This window comes from Contarinia nasturtii, unplaced genomic scaffold, assembly GCF_009176525.2.
Source record: "Contarinia nasturtii isolate CC-2019 unplaced genomic scaffold, AAFC_CNas_1.1 Cnas_scaffold_78, whole genome shotgun sequence".
Classification (NCBI taxonomy): domain Eukaryota; kingdom Metazoa; phylum Arthropoda; class Insecta; order Diptera; family Cecidomyiidae; genus Contarinia; species Contarinia nasturtii.
In genome coordinates, this window is record NW_022197436.1 from 5169556 (window position 1) to 5186673 (window position 17118).

At 33.2% G+C, this 17118-nt stretch overlaps 1 protein-coding gene and 1 long non-coding RNA gene across 2 annotated transcripts; one reads left to right on the forward strand and one right to left on the reverse strand.

The window, feature by feature from the left end:
* The first annotated feature begins 5942 nt into the window (after window positions 1-5942).
* On the forward strand, window positions 5943-11869 carry LOC116352202 (splicing factor 3B subunit 3). Its single transcript, XM_031784610.1, has 10 exons — window positions 5943-6391; window positions 6479-6973; window positions 7074-7419; window positions 7485-7819; window positions 8413-8577; window positions 8654-8796; window positions 8869-10012; window positions 10312-10614; window positions 10814-11175; window positions 11306-11869. The coding sequence occupies exons 1-10, from the start codon at window positions 6166-6168 to the stop codon at window positions 11444-11446; spliced, it is 3660 nt and encodes a 1219-aa protein (XP_031640470.1). The 5' UTR covers window positions 5943-6165; the 3' UTR covers window positions 11447-11869.
* A 4554-nt stretch (window positions 11870-16423) lies between these two features.
* On the reverse strand, window positions 16424-17095 carry LOC116337858. The gene is made up of 3 exons (XR_004200829.1): window positions 17047-17095; window positions 16685-16979; window positions 16424-16547 (listed from the first exon to the last, which is right to left on the reverse strand). It is a non-coding gene; the product is annotated as an uncharacterized LOC116337858 (long non-coding RNA).
* Between the last annotated feature and the right edge of the window lie 23 nt (window positions 17096-17118).

The following is a 17118-nucleotide window of genomic DNA, read 5'->3' on the forward strand; positions in this document are numbered from 1 at the left end:
TACGTGGTTGGAGGGTCAAAATTTCAAAAATACTAAATCGATCCGAAATGATTAGGAAAATGATGCCAACATTTAGTGCTTAATTGGTGCCTTAAGATATTTCAGATATTTTTATGAAAACTATTCAATAGATGGTGTCACTCATCATAAGCACTAATTGGGCACTAAATATTAGCATCATTTTTTTATCATTTCCGATCGATTTGGTATATTTCAATTTTCGGCTCACAGTCATGTATTTTAAAACAAATTAAAGTCAATATACACAAAAAAATGTAGAAAATTTGACAAAAATATAATTTCCAGGGCGCTATTTTGCTAGGATTACATTTTGAAGGTGCAGCAAAGTGCAAAAAGGGACAAAAATGAAAATTATGAATACGTGGCTAAAGGTACTTCATAATTACTAGTTAATACCAGAATATAAACAGGATGTGATTAGTGTAATGGTTCCGAATGAAAAAACAAAAATTCATTTTGTTGACATATACTAAACATAATTCTAGTCGACAAGTCAACAACAGAATGAAATTATTTTTTGGCTTTGGTAATTTTTCATCAAATTTTAGCTCCGTGTAAAATTTCAAGTCGATGTGTGAACATTTAAGCGAAATTTTTTACATTTTGTATGAAATCCAATGCTCTGATTGACGAATGAGTTCTGAAGAAAAGTTTGCAGGAAAAAGGTTTGCGGCGAGTCATGGTGCTTTAGTAAATTGGGCATGCGGAATTCAAAAAAACCATGAATTTTGAGCAAAAATATTGACGGAAGCATATGTTTTGGATGACTTTTTTGAAAATCGATGGGCGAAAAAAAATTTCGTTGCAACTTTTTTTCCTAAAAAATGAAAAGTGCATTTTTGTGATGGGCCTATCTTATTGAGCTCCTCTAATACTATCTACAACAATACTAAAACCAATTCACTTTCATACAAATTTATTGAAAAAAATTCATTTGAAAAATGTCGAACTTCAAATCGACCGCGCCAAAATTAGCCTTAGGTAGGCCAAAGTGCCAGAACAAAAGTTGTTACTCTCGACCAGGTCTACAAAAGCCGCACTAGCCGTTTCTTTCATTTTCAAAAATAAAAAATCGATGCACCCTAATGTTTATTCATGTTTTGGCTACGCACTGTGATGATGCACATTATTACGCAGTTCTTATTTACTTTGCAACAATAACGGATGTGAAACGTCAAATCGTTTTGAATTTGCACAAAAAAGGTTTGCGACAAGTGGATATTTTTCGGCGGCTTCAGACCGACAATATCAATTTGTTAATTATTCATCGCACAAAAAAATCTGTACGAACAAGAGATCTGGTCAAAAAAGTACGAAAGAAAATTCGTCGGAACAACAAAAGAAGCGCCGGAATCTTGGCTCGTGAGCACATTATCAGTCACACTTCAATGCGACGAGTGTTGAAAGAAGATTTTGGAGTGAAACCATTAAAAAAAACCGAAAACACGGTTTAACAATAAAAAATAAGCAAGACAGAAAGCGGAAATGCAAATAACTGCTACGCCGGGCCGCAACCTCAAACATTGTTTTCTCAGATGAAAAGTTGTTCCGTTTGATGCCGAGTCTCAATGCGCAAAATGATCGCATTTATGCAGCGTCAATTGAGGACATTCCTGAAGATGATTTATTCGTTGAACGATTTCAAAATGTGTCAAGTGTCATGGTGCGGGGTGCCGTTCCGGCCGGCCACAAATTTCTCCTTGTTTTCGTTGACAAAGGCGTTAAAATTAATGCAGCTGTGTATGAAGAAGAAATATTGCGCAAAAACTTTCTGCTTCATGCCAAAACTGTGTTTGGTGATGAGCCATGGGTGTTTCAGCAAGAAGGAGCACCGGCACATCGAGCAAACAAAGTGCAACAGTGGTTGAGGGAAAATGTCCCTGGTTTTATTACCAAAGACGAATGGCCACCATCGTCTCCAGACCTAAATCCATTGGACTATTGTGTGTGGGGCTATATGCAATGGAAGCTAAATAATCTGGAGATTAAGAAAATCACAAAATTGGATGCATTCAAAAAGAAAATCATCAAGATTTGGAACGATATTCTCATCGAAATGGTGCGCGCCGCGTTTAAATCGTTTTCACGACGTTTGCGTTTGGTGGTCCGTGCAAATGAAGGAAGAATGAATCTAAAATTTTGGACCCTATTCCAAATCTCAATAAAGTTTTTGTTCAATTTTAGTAAAAAACAATACGTTTTTTAAGCATATATAAAAATATCAGTTATTCTGGGCCACCCTGTAAAAATTGTTCAGGGATTTAGTGCTTAATTGGTGCCTCTCAATACCGCTTAAAGTAAAATCAGTGCTTCAATTGTGAACTCGAAACGTAACAACTTTAAACTGTCTAGAGGAGACGGTAGCGAATTCAAAAATAAAAAAATTGAGTCCGAGTACAAATGGCATTCGGTCTTATTTTCAAAGCATACAGTTACAGATAAAAGTGAACATAATTCAAAAAATAATTTCAATGTGTATTTTTGATAGTGAAAAATTAGTCTCTTGCACTACGTTAAGCAAAATACACAGTTAATATGAGATAAACTCTAAAATCAGTCATAAATTAAATTATCACATATTGACAATCATCGTCATAAAGTCTGTTTCTGTTATCATGGGCATTGGGCAATCGATTCCTTTATCAAATTCAGTTCATTTAGCAGCAGATATATTCCCGTAATCCTGGAATGGAAGTTATATTTTTCAACCGATTAAAAGAAACCACCAAAAACAAAAATTCACCATTCAATACCGTCATTTAAGATGTAAAAGCTTGCCAAAAAGTATGTCTTGCAATCGTAAAAGTTTGTATTTGAAATCGATGAACGGTAAAGTTGGATCAATAAACATCGAGGCATGATTAAAAGCTCGGCAGGCAATGTTAAATGCTGAATTTAGTCCACGGATTAACCGTGCTATAAAATTGGACTTTAATGAATTCAGGATTCCTGATGGTTCTTCTTTCAGTGTTTATTTGGATTTGATTGAGAATCATTTGATCATTGTATTTTCCGGAAATAATTTTATGCAGAAACAGAACTGCTGCGTTTAAACGACGACGAACTAATGTCACTAGTTCCAAATTCTTGCAACGGTCAACATACGGCGCTAGTTGATAGTTGTTTTCTTCTCTGTTCAAGTAATCACCATTTAGATAGATAACTGCTTATTTCTGCACACTTTCAAGCTACAGAATTTCGAGCTTTTGTGATGAGGTAGCCAAATGTTACTGGCAAACTCTAAATTAGAAGTGAAGTTATCAACAGTTAAACTGATAATTGGCTGTTTGTTGTTAAATATTACCGTGCTCGTCTTTTCGCATCAACCCACAAGTTGGTTTTTAGATTTGTGACGTACGTATCAATAAGTTCGTTCATGATATTGCCGAAATATTGATTTTTCGGCCAATCAAAGATTGCTATCTTCGTCCAAATTTAGAACGAATTCACGAAATTCGGGATCCATTTCTGTTTGGTTTAAGTTTTGTTTCAGTACAGCGTAGAAACACTTTCGAATCAATTTATTGCCATCTTTGCTGAAGAACTCATAAATCAGCTCTTTAAATGCCTTTATTCACCTTGTGTAACGTACATTTGATGACGACGAAAACTTTGCCTTTGTCTTTGCTATCGTCATCAGCATTTTTCGTAACGGCTTTCTTTCTTTTCCCCGTTGTTTACTGCAAATAAAAAAAAACAATTGATCCCATTATTCATCTATACAAAGACAAATATTGTTCTGAATTTTTCAACTTTGTGAAACAATGAGAAAATGATCAGCAATAAAATCAAAAAAACATATAACAGCATATCTCACCTGCATAAATTTGGCCAGAAAACACAAAATTCCACCAAATCCAAATGTTACAACATAAAAATATTCGTTTCTTTCGGTTGACAATAGCTCTTCTTATAGAGGAAAACTCAAAAAAAAAAGAAGAAGAAGAAACAATTAGAACGATTTTGCATTTGAACGAAAGTTTAATCAAATTTCCTGTAAAAATTAAAGAAATTTTGTATGGGAGCCATGCTTTCATGCTACCATAATGACATGAAACTTTGCACACTGCACAGGCTATTTTCTACACGAAAAATTAACATTCTGAAAGTTAGAAGAAATTTCAATCAAAATTAGAGGTACTCCCCACAGAAATTTCTCGTTTTTCAGCCAAAAATCGAAAGTTTTATGTGGGAGTTACCTTTATTTTTGATTGAAAGTTCTTCAAACTCTCAGAATGTTATTTTTATTTGTAAAAAATGGTCTTTGCAAAGTTTCATATCATTGCGATATCGAACAGATATAGTTTCCATACAAAAATTGACTATTTTAGCCCATTTTTGTAACTTTTTGTTTGGAAAGTGCCTTAAAACGTTGTTGTATCTCAAAATAAATGTCAAATTCAGATTCCTCATACCAAAAAACCCCTTAAAACACATTTTCAATGAAATCGAAAACCTTTAAAATTTGCTCCAAAATGACCTTATCTCGAAAATTACCGACTAAAAAAAACGATTATTTTCGCTAACTTTGAAAAACGGCTATCACCACTGAATTCAGCGTACCCGAATTGACTTTACCACATAGGTCTCCCGTCTGTTCCATTTTACGACTTGCACAGTGTAACCCAACACAAATAAATACAAAATAAGCATTGTCTCACCTCAATCATTCGAATATACTGCAAAACTTCGTGATGAAAAACACTGTTTCTCTTGAATGCTTCGAACTGCCAATATTCTGCTCACGATTGCATAGCTTAGCACAAGCGCAACAGTCATTGAACTGTATCTATAAGCAAAATACACAACGAATCACACAAATATTAGAAATAGAGAATATTTATTTGTGCTTTATTCGATGGAACAACTCAAAATCAGCACTTCAATTTTTCGATTATTATAATCGCTGAAAAATTCTCATCAAATTCACTTTCTTTCTTGGGATAAAATTATCGATTGATAGAATTCTCAATCCAAATTCACTTGTCGAATGTTAGAATGAAATTTTGAAAAAATCGATTTATGCTAAAGATACTGGCGAAAGGTGAATGTCAACTTGTCTGAAAACTCTGAACACATCAAACTGAATTTGCCGCGATATGTGTGAATAATACGAAATGAAACGATGTAATTCTATTCAAATTTAAGGTGGCTGAACACAGAAACAGAGAAAGAATGACTAAACCGTATTAAATTGCATTGGCAAAGAAGGAATGGAAACGATATGTTATCAAAGCAACCAATATATGTGGAAATGGCAACGAATCGATTGAAAACAGCATTTCAATAATAAAACCGTAGTCTTGAATATTATCTTACTAAAACTATAAGGTTTTCTTTGTGCCGAATTTGTATATGATTGATGTCTTTTTGATATTTTTTTACTTTGGGATGTACCAATGTCAAAGGCTTCACTGTTTAAATATCATCAATTGTATTTTTTTTTTGTATTTTAAACGAATATCATTTTTCATATTTCAGTTATGAGACAGTAAAACCTGTCAATAACGGAATCTAACGGGGACAAAAAAAATGTCCACTATTGACACGAGTTCTATTAATAAAAGGTTTTCACGCCATTTCAGAAATCGTTTTCCATTATTGAGTGTAAATTTGAAAAAAAGTCGGAATTCATATATTTTTATCATCAATGGGCTAGCAATTTTTTTTTATTTATTTCAAACATAGAAAAAAAGAAAAGAATGGAAAAATGAAAATTAATCAATAAGTAATGGAACGGAATGGAAAATGAAATCATAAAAGTATAAAGTAAGTATAAAGTATATAATCGAAATCGGCTCCACGTACCTAAACAGAATTTCACGAAAAAATACTGGAACAAAAAAAACCAAACGTTTAGACTAGTTTGGGCTTATGGTGTTACCATATGAATCGTATTTTATTTCAAGAAAGCAACTTCATGTTAAACGTTTCCGGAATTTACATAGTTCTGTCACAAACATTTCTGAAAAAGTACGCCACATTTGCTTTGATTTAATTTGTTTGTTTTATTCCATACTTCAACGAATAATATTCAAAAAAACTGTAAAAATTAAATCGGAAGCAGTGAAAAGTGAATGTTTCGTTAAATTACTTGAGAGTAAAAAAATTCTCTGACGTGAAAAAACCGGCTATACCAGCGCAATGTATTTGTATAATTTAACGTTACAGCATTCAACTGCAATTACACATGCGGTTCATGGTAGTTTTTCTGGAACAAAGTCTCAAGAGATTTTGGTATCACGCGGCAAGAGCTTAGAATTATTACGACCAGATCCAAATACAGGGAAAATGCACACCCTTTTGACAGTTGAAGTATTTGGTGTTATACGATCGCTCATGACATTTCGTTTGATTGGTGGATCCAAAGGTAAAGAATAGTTTTGAGTTTTTGATTTATAAATTTTGATAATTTCCAATTAATTTATTTATAATTTAAATGCCACATATTCTGCAGATTTTGCTGTAGTTGGTTCTGACTCTGGGCGTATTATTATATTGGAATACATACCATCGAAAAACGTATTGGAAAAGGTGCATCAGGAAACATTTGGAAAATCGGGATGTCGTCGAATTGTACCTGGTCAATATTTGGCAATTGATCCAAAAGGTCGCGCTGTAATGATCGGTGCAGTTGAAAAACAAAAATTGGTTTATATTTTAAATCGCGATTCGGATGCTCGATTAACAATTTCCTCACCATTGGAGGCACATAAGTCCAACACTTTAACATATCATATGGTTGGTGTTGATGTTGGTTTTGAAAATCCAATGTTTGCATGTCTTGAAATCGACTACGAAAAATCTGACGCAGATCCATCTGGTGAAGCAGCTCAACAAACACAACAAACTCTGACCTTTTATGAACTCGATTTGTCATCAAATCATGTAGTACGAAAATATTCAGAGCCCCTAGAGGAGTATGCAAACTTTCTCATTTCAGTACCTGGAGGTATTTTTTCTGTTATTATTTTCAAAGTTCTTATTATTATATATATAATATATTATTATTATAAATTATCCTATTAACATTACTTTTCTGATAACTTTAGGTAAGGATGGACCTTCTGGTGTTTTGATTTGTTCTGAAAATTATTTAACATATAAAAACCTGGGAGACCAGCATGATATTCGTTGTCCAATACCACGAAGACGTAACGATTTGGATGATCCCGAACGGGGCATGATTTTTGTTTGTTCTGCTACCCATCGCACAAAATCAATGTATTTTTTCCTAGTCCAGTCTGAACAAGGCGATATATTCAAAGTGACATTAGAAACAGAAGATGATGTTGTATCCGAGATAAAACTCAAGTATTTTGATACAGTACCACCAGCAACGTCAATGTGTGTCCTGAAAACTGGATTTCTATTCATTGCTTGTGATTTTGGGAATCAGTAAGGATAAAAAATTACGACAAAATATTATTATTATTACTGTACAATTTGTTTCTATTTTCTAGTTATTTGTACCAAATAGCCCATCTGGGAGATGAAGACGATGAGCCTGAATTTAGTTCAGCAATGCCTTTAGAAGAAGGTGATACATTTTTCTTTGCGCCTAGGCTTTTGAAAAATTTAGTAATGGTAGATGAGCTACATTCGTACGCACCAATATTGGGGTGCCAAGTTGCAGACTTAGCCAATGAAGATACACCACAGTTATATTTAATGTGTGGCCGAGGTCCGCGCTCTTCATTACGAGTATTACGTCATGGATTGGAAGTGTCTGAAATGGCTGTATCTGAGCTTCCTGGAAATCCAAATGCCGTATGGACAGTAAAAAAACGAGCTGATGGTAATTTAACCAATATGTTTATATTTATATATATATTTATTTATGTTTATATATATTTATTTATGTTTATTTATGTATATATATTTAACCAATGTATATATATATATTTATCCAATATATATTATATTGGACTCTATTTATCTATTGCAAACAATCAAATTACACAGAAGCAAATATCCGAGTACGGTTACTCGTACTTGCAGTGTTGGCAGAGAGTCTACCCTTCATTATGAGCTACGCGCTCTATTTTACTCTATTTTTTGTGTTAACTTCATCCAAGTGAACGCATTGTAGTGAAATAAGAGATACATTGTGTAGTCATATGTACGTTGAACGCATGCGGCTATGACTACACATGTATTTCTTCTTTCACTATGATGTGTTCACTTGGATGAAATTAACACCAAAAATAGAGTAAAATAGAGTGCGTAACTCATTTTGAAGGGTAGACTCTCTGCTGACACCGCAAGTGCGAGTAACCGTACTCGGATATTTGTTTCTGTGTATACAGATAATATATTGCTATTTAATACTTTTAATATTAATTATTTCGAATTAAATACAATAAACTATTTAATTCTCCAATATCAAAGATGAATATGATGCGTATATCATTGTTTCGTTTGTGAATGCCACCTTGGTGCTTAGCATTGGTGACACCGTTGAAGAAGTAACAGATAGTGGTTTTTTGGGAACTACTCCTACACTTTGTTGCTCTTCTCTTGGTGATGATGCATTGGTACAAGTATATCCTGAAGGTAGGGGACTACACTATGTTATGGCATTTTTCTATTATTTTTTGCAAATATAAATGCTTCTTCCTGTTAATTTCAGGTATTCGACATATTCGAGCAGATAAACGAGTCAATGAGTGGAAAGCACCCGGGAAGAAAACAATATCGAAATGTGCAGTTAATCAACGACAAGTCGTGATTGCTTTATCTGGTGGCGAGTTGGTCTATTTTGAAATGGATCCAGTATGAGAGATCAATTAGGTGCCTAACTGTAAAGTATATTCATTGTTTTTTTTACTTCTTCAATCCAAATAGACTGGCCAATTGAATGAATATACAGAGAGAAAGCGGATGCCTTCAGATGTTTTATGTATGGCTCTGGGTACAGTGCCGCCAGGCGAACAACGTTCCTGGTTTTTAGCCGTTGGATTGGCTGACAATACAGTTCGCATAATATCATTGGACCCCTCCGAATGCTTATCACCAAGATCAATGCAAGCCCTGCCTTCATCAGCTGAGTCTTTGTGTATTGTTGAAATGGGTGTTGCAGATTCAATTGAAACTGAAAGTGGAAACATGCAAACAAGTGGTTCATTACATTTGAACATTGGTTTAAGTAATGGTGTTTTACTTCGTACATCATTAGATCCTGTGACTGGTGATTTGGCAGATACAAGGACACGTTATTTGGGATCTCGGCCAGTTAAACTATTCCGCATAAAAATTAAAGGCTACGAATCTGTCCTAGCAATGTCTAGCCGAACTTGGTTGAGCTACTATTTCCAAAACCGGTTTTATTTGACGCCGTTGTCGTATGAATCACTAGAATTTGCTTCAGGGTTTTCTAGTGAACAATGTTCGGAAGGAATTGTTGCCATTTCTACAAATACTTTGAGAATTCTGGCTTTGGAAAAACTTGGTGCAGTTTTCAATCAAATCACGTTCCCACTCGAATACACGCCTCGTCGCTTTACAATACATAGCGATACATGTCGACTGATAGTTGCTGAAACTGATCATAATGCTTACACAGAAGATACCAAAAGTATTCGTAAAATGCAAATGGCTGAGGAGATGCGAGAAGCAGCAGGAGAAGATGAACAAGATTTGGCCAATGAAATGGCAGAAGCTTTCATCAATGAAGTACTGCCTGAAAATATATTTTCAGCACCAAAGGCTGGAGTTGGTATGTGGGCGTCAGTTATTCGTATAATTGAGCCAGCTCATGGACATACAATACATAAGGTAAAATTGGCGCAAAATGAAGCAATCGTCTCAATGTGCACCGCAAAATTTCACTCGACAATGGATGGAAGAACATACTTGGCTATTGGTATTGCAAAGGATCTGCAGTTGAATCCACGATTAAACAATGGTGGATGCATTGATATTTATCGCATTGATGTCACATGTTCTAATTTGGAGCTCGTTCATCGTACTGAAATGGATGAAGTGCCAGGTATAAATATGATTTTTTTTTATTCACATGAAATATCACAGAACAATCCTTTATTTGCAAAATTAAATATATAGATAAATTTATATATATATACTGTGCCGAGAAAAAGTTTGAGACCACCTATGTATTTTCCATACAAAATGGCGTAAAATAACATTTTTTGAGGTTTTGTGGTATATTATTTCAATATATTTTGAGTAAAAAATATTCACTGTTTTTGAAATTGCAAGTCTTTGAATCCAATGATAGCTAAAAACAATTCATTTTCATACAAAATTTGTTATTTTTATCTGTGACAGGTGCATTATGTGCATTCCAAGGAAGACTCGTAGCAGGCATTGGAAAGATTTTGCGTATTTATGATTTGGGCAAAAAGAAACTCTTGCGAAAATGCGAAAACAAACATATACCGAATCAAATTGTGAATATTCAATCTATGGGACAACGTATCTATGTAGCCGATGTGCAAGAGTCTACATATTTTGTCCGATATAAACGTGCTGAAAACCAAATAATCATTTTTGCCGATGATACACATCCACGTTGGATAACATCGATGACATTACTTGATTACGACACAATCGCAACAGGCGACAAATTTGGTAATATTTCAAATATATTTTGTCATAATGATAGCTTTTAACAGCTGTAATCATATGATCAGATACATATAGTCAGATTCTATTATATGATGATGGAAAACACATAAGTTGCACAATACTCTTCTACTTAGTGGACATCTATAAATCTTATATTTTTTATAAGACTCTAATATAATTGTATTATTTCTGATCACTCTAGGTAATATTTCAATTTTGCGCCTTCCACACTCAGTTACTGATGATGTAGATGAGGACCCAACCGGTACTAAATCATTATGGGATCGGGGACTATTAAGTGGTGCTTCACAGAAAGCTGAAAATATTGGAACTATTCACATAGGCGAGATTGTAATGTCGATGCAAAAAGCAACTCTAATACCGGGAGGTTCTGAATCCCTAATATATGCTACGATTAATGGATCTGTGGGTGCTTTGGTTCCATTTACAAGCCGTGAAGACTATGACTTTTTCCAACACTTGGAAATGCATATGCGAAATGAAAATCCACCGCTTTGCGGCCGTGATCACCTAAGTTATAGAAGCTATTATTATCCCGTTAAGGTGCGATTCAAAATTAACAACGTATTCTCATACATCGTTACTGCATTTTTCTGTGGAAATATATATTTCCAGTTCTTAAAAACAATGCATATATTTACAATATTATTAATTGATAATTATTAATTCACAGAATATCATGGATGGAGATCTCTGTGAGCAGTTTACATCGTTAGACTTAACAAAGCAAAAGAACATAGCAAATGATTTGGGTCGAACTCCCAACGAAGTGGCAAAAAAACTTGAAGACATTCGAACAAGATATGCATTTTAAACTTAATTTCATTGTTAATTTCTCCAATAAAATAAAAAAAATAAAGTAATTCTGGACTTGATTGACATACTGATTTATGAATCAGGTTAATTGGTAGTAAGTAGATTTATATATTGATAATTTTAAACTATAGTATTTTCACTCCAGCAAACAAAAAAGTAAAAAGTAAGAAATATACATTTAAACAGAGAAAAATTTAACGTTTTGAACCATCTTGGTGGTCATTTTCGCGTCAAACGGAACAGAGATTATGTGCATAATTTACGAATTCCAATGGAATTGATCAAATTCATTCATGCATGCAATATTATTTCGTTTGTCAACATAATGTGGACACAACCCAATACAAAAGGTTTTAAATTGCGAATCCAACAACTTATTCGTTGTTCAAATAAAAAAATAAACAATTCATTTGGAAAGAGATTTATGTAATTTGATTTAAAATTCTGTAGAAGAACATTTTTTTATTGCATTTATTACTTTTCTACACACAGAGAGTGTAAGGTAAATGACGGCCTTAGAAGAAAACAATAACATACAGAACATGCTGCAAATAATACTAATACAAATTTTATGAGAGCAAAAACCAAATATATAAAGAGACAGCGCAAAAGGCAAATGCAAAACCAGCATGTGTTTCTTATCCCCTTATGATTTTCGAGTCAGTTAAAAGCCTCAATGACATGGTTTTAAGCAAATGTCAAATCATAACAATGTGTTGAAAGAAAAATTCTTATTCAGAACATTACATCGAAATAGTAAATAAATATTTTATTTTTTTATTATTATTTTTTAATAAAAATGTGATTTGACAATTTTGCAAGGAATGGGATTTGGCTTAATTATCTCTTATATCAAGCTATGAAAATAAATATTCCTTCAAATTTTCATCGTAGACCTATACAAAACATGCCTATTATATGAATCAACTAAAAAAAAATAGCATTTTCATCTTCATGTATATGATGAGTGAAAAGTATTTTTATAAGACATTTGCTTCTAATTTGCCGATCCCAAAATCTAGCACAGTTCGTAAGTTCTATAAATAAGCTAATAATTCGTTTGCACTTCTTTAATTATCAAACAGAAAGAAATTTGAAATTTAGAAAATATGGATTTTTAGGCTATTTTTGGTTCAAACTGATATAAATTATGGTTCATAATGGGGAACAGTGGTTTTTTTCTGTGGTGTGTGGTATGCACATTTTTTATCTTTGACTTGAGATCTCTATCTATGCATTCTTTTTCGAGAAAATGTCTGTTATATGTCCGGCCAGACAGTCACATTTTGGTTTTTGGTCAATTTGGCCACCGTAACTTGACATTTTTAAGTTGAAATTGGCACCATTCGATAGTTTACTTCAAGACCTTTAAAACTATATTCATATGTTCTCGGTATGTCAAGTTGAGGCGCCACAGTGATTGTATGAAAATAATGGCCACTTTTGGCCACATTCTCAGTGAGAATTTCTCACTTTCAAAGACACCAAGTTAGGCTCGTTTTCTAGTTAATGGTCATTATGTGTCCGGCCGAACATTGAAAAGCAAAACTGATTTTCCAAGAGTTGAAAAAGACAAGAGAAACAAACGAAACGTTTTTTGGTGTTTGGCCAATCCAAATTGAACTTTTTGGATCGCAATTCGATAACTCACTTCAAGACCTTTCCAACCAGAACAAAAAAGTCTTAGTTTTTTGTGTATTTTAATCACAGCAAATTGCGCACAGAAACATATACACTTTTTTTAGGAAAATCATATGAAATTTTTAAAATGTTGATTTTTTCGAACGGGTTGTTCGATTTAGATGTTTAAGGTATCGATGTTTAAGAAGTAAAAGACCTCTTTCAGTGCCATATATGGCCGTTGAACTGAACTATAATCCTTTTCTTGAAGGGACCAAAGACAAATGATCGGATTTTCAAACTTCAATATTACTTTTCCGCACAAACCTATAGGGGCTTAATAACTATAAGGGGCTTAATTCAAAATTTCAACGACTGAATTCCATAATAATATCTAAATTAACTGAATTTTTCAGCAAACGAATGAATTCCAGTGAATTCTACGGCGATTTCATTCAAATATGTGAGATAGTGGTGAATAGTTTCTGCTGGCAATTACTGCAATATTTATATTTTGTGTAACGAAATTGTAAATGTTTTTTATATTTTTTTAATAAAAATTAATTTTATTTTCAATTTTGAGCGATTTTCTATCGAAAACAATCGGAAATGTTGAAAAAATAATAAGTTAAAAAATATTGCGGTTATCATAACCTCACTTTATTATACATTATTTCCCTGTGTGTAAAATTGTACATTCTCTCATTTGCTGATAATACAAAACTATCAAAGTGTATCAATCATTGGATTGCATTCTTCTTACGAATGACTTCGATTGTATAGCGGATTATTATACTAAATTTATTAAAATTAAATGTCAACAAAACAATGATCATATCATACTCGTATCATCGGGATCACTGCAATATGACTACGAATACAACATAGGCGGCGTAAAAATTGAAAGAGTCTTTGTAATAAGAGACTTGGGTGTATTGCTTAATGTGAAGTGTAACTTCAAGTCACACATTGAGCATGTTACGGCTGAGGCCAAAGCAAGACTGGCTTGGTTAAGGGAGAAAACTTTTGTTACACAAAAATGACAAATGTTACACAAAAGTGGCAAATGTTACACAAAAATGACAAACAAAAGTGACAAATGTTACACAAAGTATCAAATTGGCAAAATAGATGAAATGGTTGGTGTGTAAAATGCAACTAACGATTTAAAAAAATAAAAATATTTTTTTACATTTTTGAGTTTGGATTTAATTTAACTTAACTAAAAAACTTTAAACTCAAAACACACGAGAGTAGTAAAATAATATGTGACTGCACCATTTTAATTGCGACAACAGCATCCGCCATTTTAATTTTTTATTAGTTCGATTGATTCGTATTTAGTGCGACGAATTTTCTTGGAAATATTTTTTTTCTCTCCTTCATTTCGTTGCTTCAAATTGTTCCCCCGCCAGGGCTATCAATGAAATTCAATTCAAACTTGAAAAATTATCGAAACATTTACTTTATTTTTTTCTCTCCTTCAAATTGAAATTAAAATAAAAATTGGAATCCAAACTCAATTTTTTTTTTTTGAAAAATCGTTATTTGTATTTTACACACCAATCTAACCATTTCATCTTTTTTGCCAATTTGATACTTTGTGTAACATTTGTCAAAATTTGTGTAACATGCGTGTGTAACATTTGGCACTTTTGTGTAACATTTGTCATGTAAAATGTGTCATATTTGTGTAAAAATTTGTCACTTTTGTGTAACATTTGTCACACGCGTGTGTAAAATTTGTCACTTTTGTGTAACGTTTGTCATTTTTGAGTAACGTTTTCCGGCTGCCGCTTGGTTAAAGTTCTGCGGCAAGGATTTCGTCGACCCATGGACAATTGACCGCAGACATTAGGCTCGAGCTATGCATATAGCGGCTGCTATTTTATAGGTGCTATTCATAGGCGCTATTTAATTCGTGTGCTGTGTATAACACCGAGTAGGAATATCATAGCCTACTATTCTTTTGTACATTTGAATGTGAGTACGAGAGAGATGTAGAAAATAACGCACAATATGCATAAATGCATTAAAACGAGATAAATAGCGCCTATGAATAGCAGCTATGAAATAGCGGCCGCTATATCCATAGCTCAAACCTAATGTCTGATTGACCGTCTCTACTTTACATTTGTCATAGCAGTGAAACGTCATGTTTGACAGCTACTACGCGTACCAGTAGTGTCATCCAGCTGCTGGAGTCCAGCAGCTGTTTTTTCAAAAAGCATCATTCAATAATGATTTTTATTTCTGAAAAACTCAAAAAATCTTCTTTTTAATTATTTTTTTCGGATGGATAAAAATAATTAATTCACGATTTGGTTCAAAATTGGTCATGTTCTAAAAAAATAACATTTTTCCATTCGCTACAAACTGTCCATTTGAATTGACATTTTTGTTCTTATGCTAGCAACTTCAGCAGCTCGATGTGCACATAACAAATTCAGAATAGGCATTTTTTATTTTATAAATTGGTTTTATGTTTCATTTTTTTAAGCGGTACTTTTATCCGTGTTAAATGAATAAATTCTTGAAATATCTACACTGAAACAAAAAAAATCTTGATTCAGCTGCTGGAGTCGGACTATACATTTCAATCACATTCAAGAGAAGAATTGCAAAAATCAACATTCGGTAACTTTTATTAAACTAAAGAAAATTATATTATTATTATTATGCATTTAAAGTTGTTTAAAATTATTTTAGCAACAAAAATTAATAAAAATCCAGTAATAAATTATTGTCGTTGTTTGTTATAAACATAGATGCGTACTGAAATAGTTCGGTACGTTCATTTGACATATTACAGGTGGCGCGTCGAACCGCAAAACTACGTATTTCATTACTATGACATTTGTACTACCAATTATTGACTATGGAGCAGAAATTTGGAATTCAAACTACGAAAATATGTGCAAAAGAATAGAGTCAATATAAAAACAATTTTTACTATTTGCGCAAAAGAGAATGAACTGGAACAGCTATAGACTACCGAAATATGAACAAAGACTGCTGTTTCTACAAATGATTACGCTTGAAGAGAGACGCGAGATGGAGCAATTGTCTTTCATCTTCAAAATTATTCATGAAGATATGAAGTCGACTCATATATCAAACAGTTTGAACTATTATGATACAGCTTATCTGAATATACGTACAACACCGCTTTTTAATATACGAATAAGAAGAACAGATTATACCAAATTTGAACCTATTAATTATATGCTTACAGTGCTCCAAACAGTGATACGAATTTAATCGATTTAGAAGTTAATTTATCTACGGTTAAATTAAGACTACAAAATTATTTAAAACACAATATTTATTTATAAATATAGTTAAATTTCTCTTGTATATAAAGTAATTAGAATTGAGAATACATAAGATTGGATAATTGAAACAGCTGATTCTAATATTAAAAGGACTATTTGAATAGTCAATAAATGGAACATTGTACATTAGGGTGTTTCCCATATCTGTAAATAGAAAAATGGTATTTATTAATTTAAAGTAGGCAAAATTATATGTTAGTTAATGGCATTTATACAACGACACGATTGATGTTAGCACTTCCCGAAGCAAAAAACTGTTTTCAAAATCTAATGATACTTACAATGGAAAAACGCTCTGTTTGTACTCCCGCACAGCCATCTCAACCAAATGGGAAATGACTTTTTTTGTGCATAACTAACCCACATATTCGGGATAGCAGTTACGTAACAAATGTTACTTATGATTTATTTTATTTTATTGTATGGTATTGTGATGATTAGTTGGCTGCTATTCGAACTCGGTTTCGGATATGTCCACGTCGTTATCGTCGTCGAAGACGGCGGCATCGGCGTTGATTTGATTCCAATATCGGTTGATTGCAGCAGGTATTGGAAGTCCAAGCAATGTCCATAGTCCTGATTAATCGAAAAAATGAATCTTTTTTTGCGATCATTCAATCACATTGTGTATCAATATCCTTACCTTTCAGTAGAATGTTCTTAGCAGACACGACGTCACGATGCCAAGTCACGGTGCATTCGAGGTCTAATTGCC